This window comes from Peromyscus leucopus, chromosome 9, assembly GCF_004664715.2.
Source record: "Peromyscus leucopus breed LL Stock chromosome 9, UCI_PerLeu_2.1, whole genome shotgun sequence".
Classification (NCBI taxonomy): domain Eukaryota; kingdom Metazoa; phylum Chordata; class Mammalia; order Rodentia; family Cricetidae; genus Peromyscus; species Peromyscus leucopus.
Window position 1 is genome coordinate 60280262 of NC_051070.1, and position 17386 is coordinate 60297647.

Genomic DNA, 17386 nt, shown 5'->3' on the forward strand with positions numbered 1-17386 from the left:
CATGAACTGCTGTAATAAACTGTCTTCCCTTCCCTCTGGGTAGCTTAGCTTTCTTTATTCCTTTCCCTTTTTATTTTCCCCCAATGGCATAAACCAAGGTCACTGAATTGAGACCTTGCTTCTTTCAGGACATCAATGTTGAGCTGTCCATCTCCCCTTAGACGCTGCTGCAGATGTATCCTATAAATATTGGTATCCTTGTTTTCACTTTTATTCTCTTCAGAATGCTTTATGATTCCTTCTTTAACCCATAGATTATTCAGAAGTGTATTACTTGCCTTCCAAATATTTTAGGATTTCCCAACGGTCTATTCATCATCAAATTTTACTTTAATTCCATTCTTAGAACATATTTCTAAGTCCTTCAAAACTTATCGAGACTTGCTTTATGGTTTTAATCATAGCAGAATCATTTCAGTTCTGTGTGCACTTGAAAATTGGGCATAATCCCATTTCCGCGGAATGGAATTTCTACAGGTGACCATTGGGAAGCCTTGAATTGTTCTTGACAACTTTCTGCATGCCTGTTCTATCAGCTAGCAGGAAGAGAATGTTAATTTCTGACTACAACTGTGTATGCGGCCATTTGTCCCTAACATTTCATTGTTAACCTTATTTCAAAGCTACACCAGTAGCGTACAAAAAGGCTCATTATGGCCTTCTGCTGGACTGGCCCTTTATTTTTGCTCTGAAATCTGCTTCCATATTAATAACGTTAGCTGAGCTTCATTTTGGTTAGTGTTCTCATGGTGTGACTCTACCCTTCTGCCATCAACTTGCTTCTCAAATGACAGCGTCTGTGTACCGGTATATTTGAATCTCAAATCCTCACTCAACGGACTTAATTAAAAGTTGCCGGCTTCTATCAGTTTTACTTTATTAATATTTAATGTGTCATTGATATTTTCAGTTTCAACCCCTTCCTAAGTGTTCTCTTTTCTCCATTTTTTTTTCTCCATTTTCCTCTTGCTTTGGCCTTCATTTTTACTCCTGAAAATCATTTCCCGTTTCTATTTCATTTCATCGGTTAGAAGCTGTGTTTGTCACAGTTAACAGTTGTTTATGGTGAACAGTATGTACCTCTAATTTACCAGTTCACATGTTTAGCATAACAACTTCACAACAGCATATTCCTATTTTTTCCCTACCTCCTACTTTTATAAATATCATCATTACACATTTTAATTCTATATCTTATACCACTTCTATGTTGTTGAGTTAAACACCCAAGGATCCTTTAAAGAGACTGTATTGCAGTTACTATTTTGTTCTTCTTCACTCTTTGAGTAGATGCACATTTCCCATTGGCATAACTTTCTTCCTGAAGATTTTCCTTTGATGTTTCCTCTAATGGAGGTCTATAAGAAATGAGTTTTTTTGGGTTATGACTGAAAAAGTTTTAATTTAATTTTAATTTTTGAAAGATGTCCTCTCAGAGTATAGAATGTTTAGGCATTCCTTCATCACTTTAAACATACTGTTCCATTGATATCAAATCTATCACTAGCTTAATAATTTATGGTCTAATCTACTTACCCATTGTGTTTTAGAATTTCAATAATATTTTTCATCTTTTTAAAAGTTTGACTTTTTAAAAATATGTTTATTTACAGTGCTTTTGTTTGTTAGCCCCTAGTTTCTATAGCTTTTTAAAAATATTATTTTATTTTATGTGTTTTGGTGTTTTATCTGCATGTAGGAGCACCGTGTGGGTCAAGGCCTATGGAGGCCAGAGAGGGCTTTGTATTCCCAAAAACTGGAGTCACAGACAGCTGTGTGTCACCACACAGGTGCTGGGAACCAAACCTGGGTCTTCTCCAAGCACAGCAGGTGCTCTTAACCACTTAGCCATTGCTCCAGCTCCCACTTTGACTTTTTGTTTGTTTGTTCTGTTTTGGTTTTTAGAAAGGCTTTCCTATGCAGCCTAGGTTGGCTGCAACCCTTAGCCTTAGTTTTCAGGCAGATGGTGGCACACACTTTTAATTCCAGTACTTGGGAATCACACGCCTTTTAATCCAAACACTTGATAGCATAGTGTCTTTGGAGGTCATGGACAGGATGCTGGGTAACCACAAAGAATGAGTGAGATCAAGATATCTGGATAAAATGACATTCGGGTCTTAAAGATCTAACACCTGATTACATGATACTATTGGTCTGAATACAGGTCCCTTCCAGACACTACTTCTGATTGACAGAATGAATTTGGCCAATAAGCCAATGTTGAAGATGCACATCAAAGCAGTTCACCAAACATGGAATGAGGCTCATCTGAGGCAACCTGAGGCTGACTCCACTTTTCCTGAGCCTACTGTACCATTCCAGGAAGCACGGTGTAGAAAGACAAAGCTGTGGGCTTGGCAGTCACCCCAACTTAGTCTGGGTCGTACTTGACCTTACAAGTAACCCAGGTTCTTCTGGCCTCAGCAACTTAATTCACAACTGGGATAATACTGACCTCACAGGGTTTCTCTTTTTGTTCCCCCATGTAATTTAAGTGTTCTTAGTGAGAATGAAAACTACCAAAAAATAGTTTTAGAGGCAGTTAACACCAGTCCTTTGACTCCTACCTTGATAGTTTTTCACAGGTGTCATCTTGTTATAATCTTCAGACAAAATAAATTCCTACAAGACAGAAGAAAAGCATTAAGTAAAAGGAATTTTTTTCTTGAGATTTTATTTATTTTTATTTTATGTGTATCGGTGTTTAGCTTGCATGCATGTCTGTGCACCATGTGTGTGCAGTGCCCACAGAGGCCAGAAGGGGGTGTCAGGTCCTCTGGAAATAGTTACAGACAGTTGTTTGCTGCCAAGTGGGTGCTGGAAATTGAACCCGGTCCTCTGGGAGGACAGCCAGTGCTCCTAACAGTGGAGTCATCTTCCAGTCCTCAAGCAAAAGTAAAGTTTTTAATAAACAATTATGCTCTGGTAAACAGACTGCATAACAAAATTACATGGAACATCAGCGGCTTGTCAATCAACTCTGCATGTGTGATCATCTCCAACAGTAATCCAAACTCTGATCCATCACAAGGGCAGAAATTTTACCTCACAGCTCTCAAGCTGGCTTTTCTTATATGAGGAGAATCATATGAGATCATTTTCCAAGTCAGGGTTCTGATCAATGCCAATCCTAACTGGATTCAAAATCTCACTGGTGCCACAGCAAACACTGAAAGACTTTAGCAGTGAGCAAATACTGTTAGGCATTTGGAGTCTGCTGTTAACATTAGCAATTCATTTTCCTTACCACAAGCTCCCTGCCACTGCTCATGCTCAGTTCCTGTATTTCTAGGACCATGGCACAGTTCCCTGGCAGAGTGAATTGTCAACATGTCTGTTAGCTGTGTTGACAAATCTAGACAACAAAGGCACAGAAGACATTAGTTTCTACATAGCACACCTTGGGGGGGGCACACAAAAGGGTCTCACCTAAGCACTCATGCAGTTAGTGATGCCCATGTAGACACCAACCAGGTATTTACAAGGCCTGGCCAAGGGTTGAGCTCCTCCACTTCCTCAAATGCAAATCCCCACATATCTTTGAAGGTGAATTGCGGAGCAGGGGTGAAGGAACAACATGAGATAAAGCCATGCTTTCATCTGGGCTTACAACAGAACAATAGGGCTTTTCACAACAGCTGGAAGCAGCCAGAATTTTTCTCTGGTGACTTACAAAGTGGGTGGGAGGACAGACATGGACATTCCTTTTTGCTAGTAGGTGCTTACTGAGTTCACATGGATTATGTAACTTTTTAAAGTGAAAATAGTGTGTTATTTTTGTGACAGATATCACAAAGGTAAAATAGGGCAGCATGACAGAATACACTTGTTTCTTGGGTTCTGTGTTTCGGTCACAGGCCCCATAAGAAGCTTACCTACAAAGGGATTTTCTTTAGAATGTTTTTCTTGGGAAAAACATTATTCAGCTTGCCAGTTTAAACTCATATCGTGAGTCCTTCAAGGAGTGGCACCATATCTACTCATTTCTGAAGAGTTCAACTCAAAACGTGACAGATAAAGTTGAAAAGAAGCATACAGCTCCCCTCTGAAGAACTGACAGACATGTCTGGCTGACTGACCGTGGAAGCCTCACACAAGACTATCTCTCCAGAGCCTCCGACACAGACAGAGAAAACATGTCTGCTGTAAACACAACTGATAACGGGCAAATTTGTTTAGTTCATGTTGAATATACTAAAATGGTTCATTGACCTAATAAAAAAGACCTGAATTCCTCTTGGAAAAAGGCAAGGCATACGATAAAACAATTCGATGCAGGTTTTCACTTAGGATTTAAGACATGCATACAAAATAGAAAATTACCAGCTCACTTTGTACTAGTAAACTAATTTTTAAAAATACTTTCTTCCCATTGATAATAAAAACACATAGACAAGGAAAATTTTGGGGAGATCTTGTCACTTTTTATTGATGTGCGTATATGTAACAATGGAAACCACATGCTAGTGTAAGTATACCAAACATAAATATTTAAAGGTCCTTTTGCGATATCTATCATACTGTTATTATACAGTGTAGTAATATGATTTATGATAAAATGAAATGTGAAAACTAATTGGTGATGCTTTTTTAATATCAACAAATCCGGCAGTCATCCTTTATTCACCAATTTTATTCTTTTTTTTTTAAATGAATTCACAGGATGCTGTAATGTTCAGAAGGTATGTTACATGACAGTGTATGCCTAATGAAGAAATGATAGATACTGACTGGTCAGAATTTTATATATATCGAATATATTACTACTCACAAAAATCTAATGTGAAATTCTGGCTAAAGTTTAAATTTATTTCCTTAGAAGTGACCTATCAAAATCGGATTACACATATTTTAAATTATTTTAGAAAAAAACTATCCTCTTATTTTTTCCATCCTACTGTCTACCTATTACCTAATTAATTTTAATGCATATTATAGTACATTAAACATACAAGGGAAACACAGGGGCAAGTTAGTAACTGTCTGCACATTCAATCTTACTTTTTAAGCAAATAGACTATTTGGTGTATCCTTGTGTATCTTGTTTAAAAATGAAAACACTTTTGTAAACATACACAGAGGGAAACACACATTTAGGGTTTTGTTTAGTTAGGTTGTATAAAACTAGGTTAATGGTTATTTCCCTTAAAATATATCAGAGCTATCTTTCCAGGATTCACTTAGTTTAACTTACTCTTTCTAAGGAAGGAGTAAGGTATTCTATAAAATGGGTGTACCATTTATTTTTCAAGTCCCGCCCTTTTTAAATGGTCACTCTGTCTGCTAATTTGCGCTATTATAAAACAGCATGTAGACCCATATGACCTGACACATAGAGGAGATTGTTGACTGAGACTGAACACTGCCACATCACTCTTCAGCAGCATAAAGGCACTCAGTCTCCACCTTCACATGACAGTGATTTACTCAATTTCAGCAACAGACTTGTTCATCTTTTCACTTTTGCCAAACTAATGTGCAAGAAAATGGCATCTCAGTGTAATTTAATGTGTACTAATGTTTATATATATCGGTTCTTTCTTTCTTTTTTTTTTGGCACTTTCATTTTGCTTTAGATTTGTGCCACCACCACCACCACCACCACCACCACCACCACCACCCCACAAAACGAAAACAAACAAACAAACAAAACAAACAAACAAACAAACAAAAACCTGACTCTGAGGTAGTCTTCAGTTGAACACTAGATCTGGGCGTGAAGTTCCAGCAGCATAAGCAAAGGACCAACAGAGAGAAACCAAGAGATGCTGGCACATCCCCACCAAGTTGGCCTGAGTCTCAGAGAAGGCCAGCCAGATCTCCAGCACACAGGAGGTTGTTGGCTGGACAGACAGAAGTAAGGACAGGGGAGGGAAGGAAGGGGAGGGGATTTCCCTGGAGCTTTCTCCGTGTTCCTTTGGACTGTGATACTCGTTCAGAGGATTTTGGAATTTCCTTCCGTCTGGGAAATGGCTTCACCTAGCCCCATTTGCAGCCTGGCGAAGTCAGATCTCGGGGGCTAGCAGAGCAGTAGTTCTAGAAGTGAGAAAGCGGCCAAGGAACCAGGCACTCTGGGCTGTGGTTAAGAGTGTACCGATAAACCCCAAGGCATCTGGGTAACAGTAACTCCCGAGGCCGTGGATACAGTGGCCCATGCCATTTTGTATTCTGTAATTTTCTTACTGAAGTATAGAAAGGTTTTGACTACTAGACTTTGTAACCCACTGTCTAATAATTACAATCTTTCTCTCTCTCAATATCCTGCCTTTGTATTTACTTATCGGATCTTCTGTATTGAAAAACTCAGTGATAAACAAATAAGCAATTGTGGCATCCTGAGCTGAAATTGCAGTTTGGGGAAGTTTTTGAGTGGGGTTGCAAGTAGTCCAGCGTGCTGGGACTGCAGGCTTGCACCACCATGCCATTTATGAAGTGCTGCAGACAGAAGCCAGGCCTGCATGCATGCATGCATGCATGCATGCGAGGTGAGAACACTCTGCCAGCTGGGTTACATCCTCAGCCTCGGCGCGGTAATTTTAAAGTTTTTCTTTATAAAAAATACTTCAATTGAAATGTCTTCCATGGAGAATACACTCAGATCTTTCTGAACTCTTTAACTGGCTGGACATCTGCAGCCACTGTTTTGCTTTTCTTTGTCTCTCAATTCCTCTGAAAACCAAGCCTAGCAGAATCAGTCAATCAGATGGTAAAATTACTTTAATTGGGCTGTATTACTATTTTTTTTTTTTAAGTTGCTAACATGTCCTGTCATTTTAAAAAGTTCTAGAAAGTCCATGCTTGGCTAAACACATGCCAATCACAACACTCTGGAACACTTCACAAGAACTGTTACCACTTTCTGTTTGCACTTGACATACATCTGTCAAATAGACACCATCGCTTTTGTTCGGTAATATCGAGTTCCCTCAACTAATCCCATTTGTTAGTGAAGTTTTGTCAGCCTAAGAAGGATGCCAGTAGGTGGTATAATGTGTTTTTCCCACTGGAATGAAACATACCATTTTGTTTTCTGGTCATCCTTAGACCCCTACACATCACAAGTTCTTGGTCCTGGAGTCATTCTGTCTCTCTGTTCTGGTGTGATCAATTAGTCACGGAATATTACACAGTTCTAAGCATGGTCCACCACCTCTCCTGTTTTGTAAGGATCAATAAAACAGATCCATAAGAATCCTGATGATGAAGCCACAGCACCTGACACGTTAAAAAAACCTACTGGGCAGCAAGATGGCTCAGCAGCTAAAGCCTCTGCCATGCACGCCTGACGATCTTAGTTCAATACACAGAATCCATGGTAAATAAAAAGGAGAAAGTCAATTCCACAAAATTATCCTCAGCATGTATGTACCCCTCCCCCCAAACATACATCAGAAGCACAATAATAGTTTTTTAATCTACACTTTAAATTTCTTGCTTTATTTGAAAGCCTGCCAACAACCTCTCACTCTTTTTAAAATCTAACACTACTTCAGATTAAACACAGAATCTAAAATTAGATTATTAGCTACCAACTGTTTGTGGTGTACCAAAGACATATGCTGACTAGAATGCATGATAAGTCTACTTTTATCAAGAAAACAAAACTATAGTTACATTCCCTAAAAGGGCTTTCTTCTCAGAAAAAGGAACAAAAACAATCACCAAGGTCACACCCAAATAAAGACTCAGCCCAAATTATAAAGAATGAAGGGAGAAATAAAGGCATATGCTTCATTACCTAGCAAAAGGTCACAAAGATCCCCAGACTCAAAGCACTATGTGTGCTTCACAAAGCCATCCCTGAACAGGAGAGGCACACATTAAGAGTTTGCAGCGGGGCGGTGGTGGCGCACGCCTTTAATCCCAGCACTCGGGAGGCAGAGGCAGGCGGATCTCTGTGAGTTCGAGGCCAGCCTGGTCTCCAAAGTGAGTTCTAGGAAAGGCGCAAAGCTACACAGAGAAACCCTGTCTCGAAAAACCAAAAAAAAAAAAAAAAAGAAAAGAGTTTGCTAAGCTGGTCCACGCCGCCACTGACTTGGGAGTCAGCTCCCTCATCTACGCCTCTAATGTGAAGGTTTGATTTGTTCATGGTCTCCCACATTTCTTTATGTTCCTTCCCTGTGATTTTAGGTCTGATATATATCAATGTTCCTTGATTATTTCGTCTAGCTCCTCTACTTCATCTTTGAGTCCTAACATTCTGTCTTCTGTGTGATTCACTTCACTTGTCGCTTTCCTTGAAGTTTCCAATGGAGCCATTGGGTTTTTCAATTTCAATTCCATCTTTGTTCAGCTGGAGTCCTCTTCAATGTTTATCTCATTATTGAATTCCATCTCAAGTCCTGGGCTGCCTCTGTCCTTTCCATCAGCCTTGTGCTCATGTTTTCTTAGGTATCACTTGGTGTTAATTGTCCTTAAGTTCTTCCTCTTTAATGTCATTGAGCTGTTTGTGCTTTCTTTAAATTTCTTGACTTTTTTTTTTTGATGAGGTTTATGATGGTTCTTTTAAATTCTGTATCCTGGGTTCATCTGGGTAATTCTCATTGGCAACTATTTTTACAGAAGAGTGGATTTTGGAGGTGAAATACTGGCTTGACCTTTCATGTTGTTTTTAGTTTTGCAATGAGACCTGAGTATATGGACTTCTTTTGTTAGTTCTATGGAATAACTATGGACAGAGTAGTTGGGGCATAAGAGAGGATGTATGGGCAGGTTAAGCCTAGAAGCTGGAAGTGGCTTAGGTGGAATGAAGTCAGGGGGACAGAGGAGACTAGGCTGGTGTGCAGGATGAATGCCCTTATCCAAGCTTGGAGTAAAGAGTTAGATCTGGCTGGGTGGAGAAGTTGGATGTAGTATGGGATGGGCCTGTAAGGAAGCCTGGAAGCTGGTTGTGGCAGAGGCAGGGATGGCTATTTAGGCTGAAGCAATGGATATGAGCACCATGCAACCTCCAAAAGAGGGAAGCGATCAACAGTCCTACCCAGTACACCTATGTACCACAATGACCAGCATGGCATGATAGCCCTAAGGGTGCAGCAGTGATACATATAACTTGACAGTAGCCAACAACTCTCTAGATGGACTTAAGACCTGCTCAACAAGAAGGAAATTTGCCTGGTACTGGGCTCGTGAAGTCATGGATCTTAGAGGGAGAACCTATAACTGCTCTTTTACTAAACTAGCAGACTCCCTAACTATAGTATAAATGATTTATTCTTATACCCACAGGTAAGTATAATCCTCAACCCCACATCAAGGAAACTTTGCAACAGATAAGAGACCGTTACAAAAAATCATAACCAATCAAAATGCAGAGTTATGGAGCCTAGTCCCAATGGATATATAGAATACAACTACTCTACCTCAGGCTCGGGGATCATTGTGAAAGATGGGGTGGAAGACTGTAAAGCTAGAGGAACAGGGAGTTCTATGTGAGCCTATGCCTGCTAGTAATGTCAGAAGTCACCAACATGACTGCCTAACATGAGCCGAACAATGACACCAACAATAGGCATGTTAATGTGGCCTGGAGAAAGCCCTCAAGACCTCCACCCTACACAGAGAACCACAGGGAACTAAGGAACACTGAGAGTGGGAGAAATAAATCTTCCTCAGAGAAAAGCACACCAGATGTTACCCAATACCAAAGGTCAGCCCTGAAAACATACATACAAATACCATTATACAGACTGAACGACTCATACAACTAACATTATACAGACTGAACGGTTACATATATGTTACATACAGGTAGTACATAACAACTAATAGAAAATGAGGGCATGAATTTGAAAGAGAGCAAGTGTGGGTATATGGGAGGTGTAGAGAGAGAGGCGGGAAGAAGAAACAACAATGCAATTATATTATAATCTCAAAAAATGAAAGAAATGAAACATTAAAAAGATTAATGTCCATAATATGAACTTACAATTTTAATTTAAAGAAAACAAGTGATTTAATTTCTATTGTTTCCAATATATTTCCTCAGATAATAACGCAAGTTAGGTAGTGAACTCTTATCCTTAAAAGCAGCTCACCCCAATTCTGTAATAGGGAAATGACACGGTAACTCTTCTTCACAATTATAAAGGCTGTCCTTCCGTGGGAATCATTTCTCTGTCAGGGATCTAAGTGAGTCAGCAGTTATTTCCTGGAGACTTTTTTCTTTCCATAACACCTGCTGAACACACACACACAGGTCTGATGGCCAGAGAGAGACTGTTTCTATGGAGACAGAGGAGTGCCGCTCTACAACTCCACTCATTAGGTATTTACAGACGAAGTCCAGTTGGGAATGTGATATTAGTAAACTTCTTATTTTATAGTAGCTGAGTCTGTTTACAGAAGTGTCCAAAACACTGTCAAATACATACTTAATGTTTTGATTACAACTGAAGGTGAACGGGTACGCACGTGTGAGCATGAGTGTGAATATATTCTACACTCCACCTAGGTCCTGCTTCTCCCTTCCCCCAGCTCTTGGAGGCACCCTTCTATTTCCCTTACATTAAATATTCAGTTCTTACTTAGATTTTGGGTTAAACTTAGCATTAAATTTAACAGTAGGAAAACAAAACCTTTCAACTCCCTAATCACTCAATGTACTCCATTATTGTTGAGTTTAATGAAATATACAGGTGGCTTTTAGAGTTATTTAACCAGAGATTAGTACTACTGAAAGCAGAGTGCATCCTTTCCCACCCTGGAAGAACATGCTTACATACTGTATTTTACTTTTCTAAAAAGGAACTTATATTCAAGATTTCAAGGTGTAAATCAAACATGGATGTTGAATGCTTGGGATTCTTTACAAGGAAGAATGTAATACAAGGAGAGAGCTGAGAGCAAGACAGTATGTGTTCATACGGGTCCTTCATGCAAATGTTTCTTCTCTCTGACTATGATTTCCTGAGATGTCTATGCAAGTGAACTGAACAGTGCTGTTTGGTTTGCAATTGCAGAACTGTGCTTATTTTACTGAACATAATGTCCTTGGGTTTACTGATACTTGTCACATGAAACAGGATTTTCTTCTTACTTTTAAGGATGCAAAATATTCCATCATATGTACACATTGCATTTTCTTTATTCATCTCTTGACAGACACTTAGCTTATTGCTGCCTCTGGGCTACCATGAATTCTGCAAATATCTGCTTTCAATTCCACTAGACAGGCGCCCCAAAGTAGGACTGCTGGACCACATGGTAATTCTAGTTTTAATAATCTGAGGAACTCCTACATGAGTTTGACTGAAAATCAGTGTCACAGAAGTATTACCACCTTTAAAACTGCCTTCATTTTTATCACATACCTTCCGAATTAGTGGTGTCGACTTTTTGCCTCTGTTTTCAGGGATTTCAGAATCAAATTTACATTGTGACCCATGCAAATTGTGCTGTTCCTAACAATCTGCACATATAGGTATTCTAGGTTTCATACACGCCCTTTTGGTTGCAAGGGAGGATGTTCCAAGACGAGTCAGAGCCAAGTGTGAGCAGAGGCCTTGCAAGGAAGCTGGGCGGGCCAACCTGTTTCATACGTCCCTTGGGATGTCTGCTGCTCTCAGTAAGGGAACCCAATGAATGCAAAACAACTCAGCTTCCATTCTCTCATCACTGGAGCATCCATGAAGTCATCGCAGAGCACAGAGGGCTTGCAGGGCGATGGCACTACTCTGTACGATACAGTGTTGGCTGCACGTCATTGACACTTGTCTGTACCCAGAGAATGCACAGCGTCAAGAATGAACCCTGAACCATGGACTGTGGGTGATAATGTGTCCACAAGAGATCATTACTGATCATAAACACACCACTCTGGTGGGAAATGTTGATGGCAATTGGGGGTGGGAGGCAGCGGCAGGGAGCTGGGGCGGGGGCAAGGTGAAACCTCTACACCTTCATCTCTACATCAGAACAGTACTCAAGATGCCTACAAATAAACTTCAAATCCTAGAATATTAATGCTAAAAATGACCTTCTAAGATTGTTTGGTTTTTGCTTTTTTCCCCAAACTTGAGAATCTTTTTACTACAGCTTGATAGAAAAGCAATAAGGCAGGTAAGCTGAAAATCCCAACACCTGCTGAGAGGAGAGGGAGAGAAAAGAAAAAAGACCTTCCAGTTAGGCAAGTAGGTGTTAGAAAGGGAGGTCTTTGGAGAAACTAGGAGGAAGCCCAAGGTGTCAGGGAAAGCATGTGGAGGCTTTTGGCAGGTATCCAAAAAAGACTGAACTAAGAAAAAGTTAGACTTTTTGAATTAGAAATCAGACAAGCGGGCGGGCTTGGCGTGAGGTATGCAGTCTACAGGCTTCACAACAGTGTCCTGGAACTTGCATGCTGCTGAAAAGTACTCGGGACTCTAAAGGACATTCGTTTATTTAGGTTCTATGAATTGATACCTATTAACCTGATGAAGTTATAAAAATTAAGCCAATATAACAAATTTATATTGGTTAATAAAGGTCATGAAAAGTGGAACTTTTTATAAACAAAACTTAGTTACAAGAGTTGTACTGTTTTCCATTTTAACAAGTCTCGTTAATGTCTGGCTGACGAGAAGACAATTGGAGTCTCATGCTGCTTCTGCATTCGATATGTCCATCATCAGGAAGTGGGAGTGGAAAGACCAGGTCTCAGAGTTGTGACAACTGACCTGGCTTTGGGAGCGGCTGGCTTCAGTGACTCGGCAGGCCTGAGGTTTGCTCCCCTCGACTTCAGATCCTGGGGCTTGCCTGCACTGCTCCCGATGTCTGTAATGGTGAAAAGGGGCTTTGCTGCCTATCACGTATCTCGCACCCAGGAATTGAGAGGCCAGGTGCCCTTTTCTGCCTCTGTGGAAGACCAGGGACCCTCCTGACCAGGGGTAGTGGAGGGAAGGAAAAGCTTTAGCTTCAAGCCCCTCTCAGCTGTGTAGGAAACCTCTAAGCACATTTCTGACTGATATGCATGGCACACAGAAGCACGTGGAACAAGGGAAGGAAAGAAAGTTGGGGTGTGTGCAGTAACAACAGTCAACTGTCTTTCCATATTGAAAGTATCATCTACAAGAAACGGCTAGTTTGGAGTTTTACTGTTGCCCAAGGCCCAAGTGTTGAAGTCTTCTTGGTCATAGGGTGCCACTACTGAATCTTTGGGGGATGAGCCTAGTGGGAGGAAGTCATCGCAGTGTGCCCTGGAAGTACTGGAGGTTCAATGCTTCCCAATGCTTCCCACAGTCCAATTACACAAAAATGGGTGCAATTAACAGACAGTTTAATAATTTAAGAAGGAACAGAGCCCATTACTATGATGTTGCTTCTCCTAGTCAGTCTGAGAATTAGAACAATAAATGCTTTTGACTCAAACCTCAAAACTAACTAATGTTCACTTCCTGGGTCATTTAAAACCACCATATCCTGCATCTCACAGTATTCATAGCCAAGGTGTCCATTCATACTTGCTTTTTTAAGCCCACAGTTCTTTCAGTCCTGAACACTACTTAAGAAGTAAATATGGCCGGGTAGCAGTGGTGCATACCTTTAATCCCAGCACCAGGGAGGCAGAGGCAGGTGGATCTTTGTGAGTTCGAGGCCAGCCTGGTCTACAGAGCTAGTTCCAGGACAGCTAGGGATGTTACACAGAGAAACCCTGTCTTGGACTCCCCTCCCCTCTCCCCCCCCCCAAAAAAGGGGAAAGTTAACCTACTGTTGAAATGAAAACCATTTCTGCCATATAAGGACTTCTTACTGACATGTAACTGGGAGCCAAGGCCTTTATGCTGCTCATTGGCTTGTCTGTGTAGCCTAGGCAGTCCTTGAACTCGAGATCATCCTTCCTCGGCCTACTGCATGCTGGGATTTGAGGCTGTACCTGGCTTGGTTAGGTTTTTATTCACTCAAAAAGTATTTCCCAGAATCCAATTTCACAATGTTCTCTACAGAGTATGGGAAATGCCACTACATAAATTTCCTGCCTTGAAGCTACTCATGCTAAGAGAAAATAAAGGGACACCACATATTAAATTCCTCTGATTCCACAGACACTCTCAGTGACTTCATGTGTCATTTTATTAAATAAAAAGGATATAAATGGAATATACAGAAATGTTAAGGTAGAAATGTGAACTAAGAACCTTCCAACAAAGCTGTGCAGATGGCCTCTCAGTGGGAGGACTCTGGTCTCCAGGTCTAGTCTTAAAAGCAGGGTAAGTTCTGGGGAGGTCTGCGAACAGGGTCAGGTGTGAGGGCTAGCATCTGATTTTAGTAATGTGGCTCCTCATTCCTGGTGTGGATGTGAACCACACATCTGATATTTGGTAGTAGAACTCTGATAGGTAGGTTGACAAGTTGGGGCAAAAAAAGTGCTTTGAACTTTATTCTTCCTGAAGTTGCTGAGAACTTATACCCTAAGGAGGGGTAAAATTAAACTTTAAGGTTGAATATGAGGGAAAAGAAGGAATAGGAGACAACAGACAGTAGGGGCAGTCTAGTGGGTTACTGCAATGGGCCACAGTCAAAACTGTAAGGGACAGAACATTTTTTAAATCTAGTGAACAGACTGTAGACAGTTCTGGGGTTGAGGGAAGATGTGGCTTATGTTTCTGGATGGGGCTCTGCATGATGCCATTTACTAAAGGAACAAGGGACAATGGGCTAAATCTAAAGTGTCTTTGAGACATCCAGGTTGAAGGCACAGTCAGTTTCTGCAGCCTGAGTCCGGGGCTCAGGACAGGGCTTCAGCAGCCTGAAGTACAGTCCCGAGAAGTGGAGGAGCAGGACAGTGAAGCTACAGGGCAGATTAACAGGAAAGAGTGGGCAGGAGGGAAGGAAGTTCCAGGGAATATCATGCCAGAGTGTCAAATGGAAGAATCAGGAGGGGGATCCAGAGGAAATGCAGAGACTTAGAAAACTATACCAAGTACTAACCATGACTCCACTTAGTACCCTGGAAGGCATCCTTCCTGTCCAACCAAACAGAAAGCTCAAGGTTAAAGGACCAGCTCCACTGTAGCATGAATCTTAAAAGTTCGTATTAATAAAATCAAACCCGAGGCCAGTTATTGGGGTCAATGCTGGTAGATCAGAGAGACAGAACAAGCCACAGCTACCTCACCTCGCCGGATCCTCAGCTGGTCTTGTCTCCTCAGACTGGAGGCCTCTGAGTCTTCATCCAGAATGGGTCTCAGCTGAATTGCTGCTCAAAAGCCTGAATGCTTAACCAGCCAAATGCTTAACCAGTCAAATGCTTAACCAGGCCAAATGCTTAACCAGCCAAATGCTTCTAGTTTCTGGTCCTCATGCCTTATATACCTTTCTGCTTTCCTCCCACTCCCTGGGATTAAAGGCTTGCTTTCTGAGATTAAAGGCGCAATGAGTCACCATGCCTGTCTGTATCCTTGAACACATGGATTTCTGCCTCTGGAATGCTAGGATTAAAGGCGTGTGCTACCACTGCCTATCCTTTATGTTTAATATTGTGGCTGATCTGTCTCTGACCCCCGATAAGTTTATTAGCATGCACAGTATTTGGGGGAATACAATACCACACTCCACCCCTTTTTTGAGGTGTGAGGGTCTCACTAAGTAGTCCACGCTGGCCTTGAATTGAGAATCCTCCCATTTCAGCTCCAAAGTAGCTGGAATTACAGGCATGTGCCACTACGCCTGGCTTGCTCTAAAGTTTTTGACTTCTCTCTAATCTAGGAAACCAATTAGACCCATGTGATGGCTGCTGATGGGAAAGTCATGCTGGTCTTTGTGTCAATGTAGTAAGCAGTCCCTCTTCAATCTTCTCTGAGATTAAGGTCTAATATTGATAGTATATGAAAATGTACAGTCGTTCCCTGGTAACTGGGAGAACAGCTGTTCCTGCATCTGCAATGGGGAGAAGCTGGAGATGAGTGGTGTGGAGCATGGATCCAAATTGTAGTGTGTGTGTGTGTGTGTGTGTGTGTGTGTGTGTGTGTGTGTGTGTGTGTGTGTGTGTGTTGGGGTTGGGTGGGTACATAAAGGGCAAGAAGCACATGACTTGGAAAGAAAACCTACCTTTAGTTACAACACCCTAGATCACTGCACAGCTCAGCACCGAACCCCAGAGACCAGGGCAGACAAGACACCACACCCTTCTCTGATGACGTAAGCCTCATGACTGCCTGGGATCAAAAGCGGCTGACAGCCACTCCGCAATGACAGAATGGCTGCCCCGCCCCACACTCTGGCTCTGTGAGTTCTGAAGCCTTACAGCACAGACACAAGCTTCAGAGGGCTCTTTGGGGACACCTGACCCGACCCGTGGCTCTGCTGCTGTCAAGGTACTAGAGAGAGGAAGACTTCACCAGTGATTAATATGGGCTCTGAACAGGACTGGAGAAACCGGCATGACTAACTTCTCCAAGAGATGAAGTCCATATGGAAACTAGCAAAGTATCCTATGTCTACAGAGAATATTCTTTTATTTGATGGGTATAGTAAAGAAAATTGATTCCTATTGCTGAAAAATATTGTAGGAGCCTGGGGAGACGGCTCAGCGGGTAATCCACCTGTTGTTACCCCAGAATCCGTGTAAAAGCCAGTGGCTGTAGTAGCTGACCTGTAACCCCAGCACAGGATGTAGAGACAGAAAACACATTCACCCCTGCCAACAAGTTAGTCAGTCAGACAGGTCCAAAACACTTGCAGGACAATTGAGGAAGATACCCAACATTGATCTCCGTCTTCGGATTCACAAGTGAATACATATCCATTCACACACACAAATACATACGCACATATACACTACACCCACCCACCTTGACCTTGGGTCACTCGCTGAACCTGGAGTTCACCAATTTGGCAGTAATAGCTACCCAGCAATCTCCAAAGATGCTCCTATCGCTGCCTTCCCTACACTAGGATCACAGGGGCATGCCACTACATCTGGCTTTTTATCTAGGTACTTGGGATTCTAAGTCAGTTCCTTGGGCAAGCAATGGACCAACTGAGCCATCTGTCCAGTCCCTCTACCCTCTTTTTAAGAGTGATGAAGATGAAATGGCATTACCTTAAACTTGTCTACAGAAAAATACAGCTTTGGTGCTCTACATTTTGAAAATTACTGGAGATTTACTGCGATGATTCAGCAAAGACAAAAGATGCTTCCACTAGGGCATTTCTTCCCCTGGACATGGCCTACTAAATCCACTGGACATGGGTTTGGAAGATTCATGGATACTGGCTACAGAGCCTGCTGCCGCCGCCAGAGACATTGGCAGGAGCTAATATTTATCTGTGCTATGCACAGGCTGTTCTAGGAGTTTTCCGTGTGTCATCCTGACACAAACTATATAAAATGAATTCAATTATCATCCTCACCGATGACTGAGACAGAGAGCAAAGAACCTTGTGTAGCGTGACAGAGTAGGAGGCG

At 41.6% G+C, this 17386-nt stretch overlaps 1 protein-coding gene across 2 annotated transcripts in view; it reads right to left on the reverse strand.

Annotated features, from left to right (window-relative positions):
* The window catches only part of Wdfy2 (WD repeat and FYVE domain containing 2), a 144345-nt gene that overhangs the window by 39621 nt on the left and 87338 nt on the right, over window positions 1-17386 (reverse strand). For both annotated transcript variants that reach the window (XM_028884167.2, XM_037208470.1), the window contains one exon: window positions 2571-2625. In XM_028884167.2, the coding sequence (XP_028740000.1) occupies window positions 2571-2625 (55 nt within the window). The remainder of the gene's footprint in view (window positions 1-2570; window positions 2626-17386) is intronic.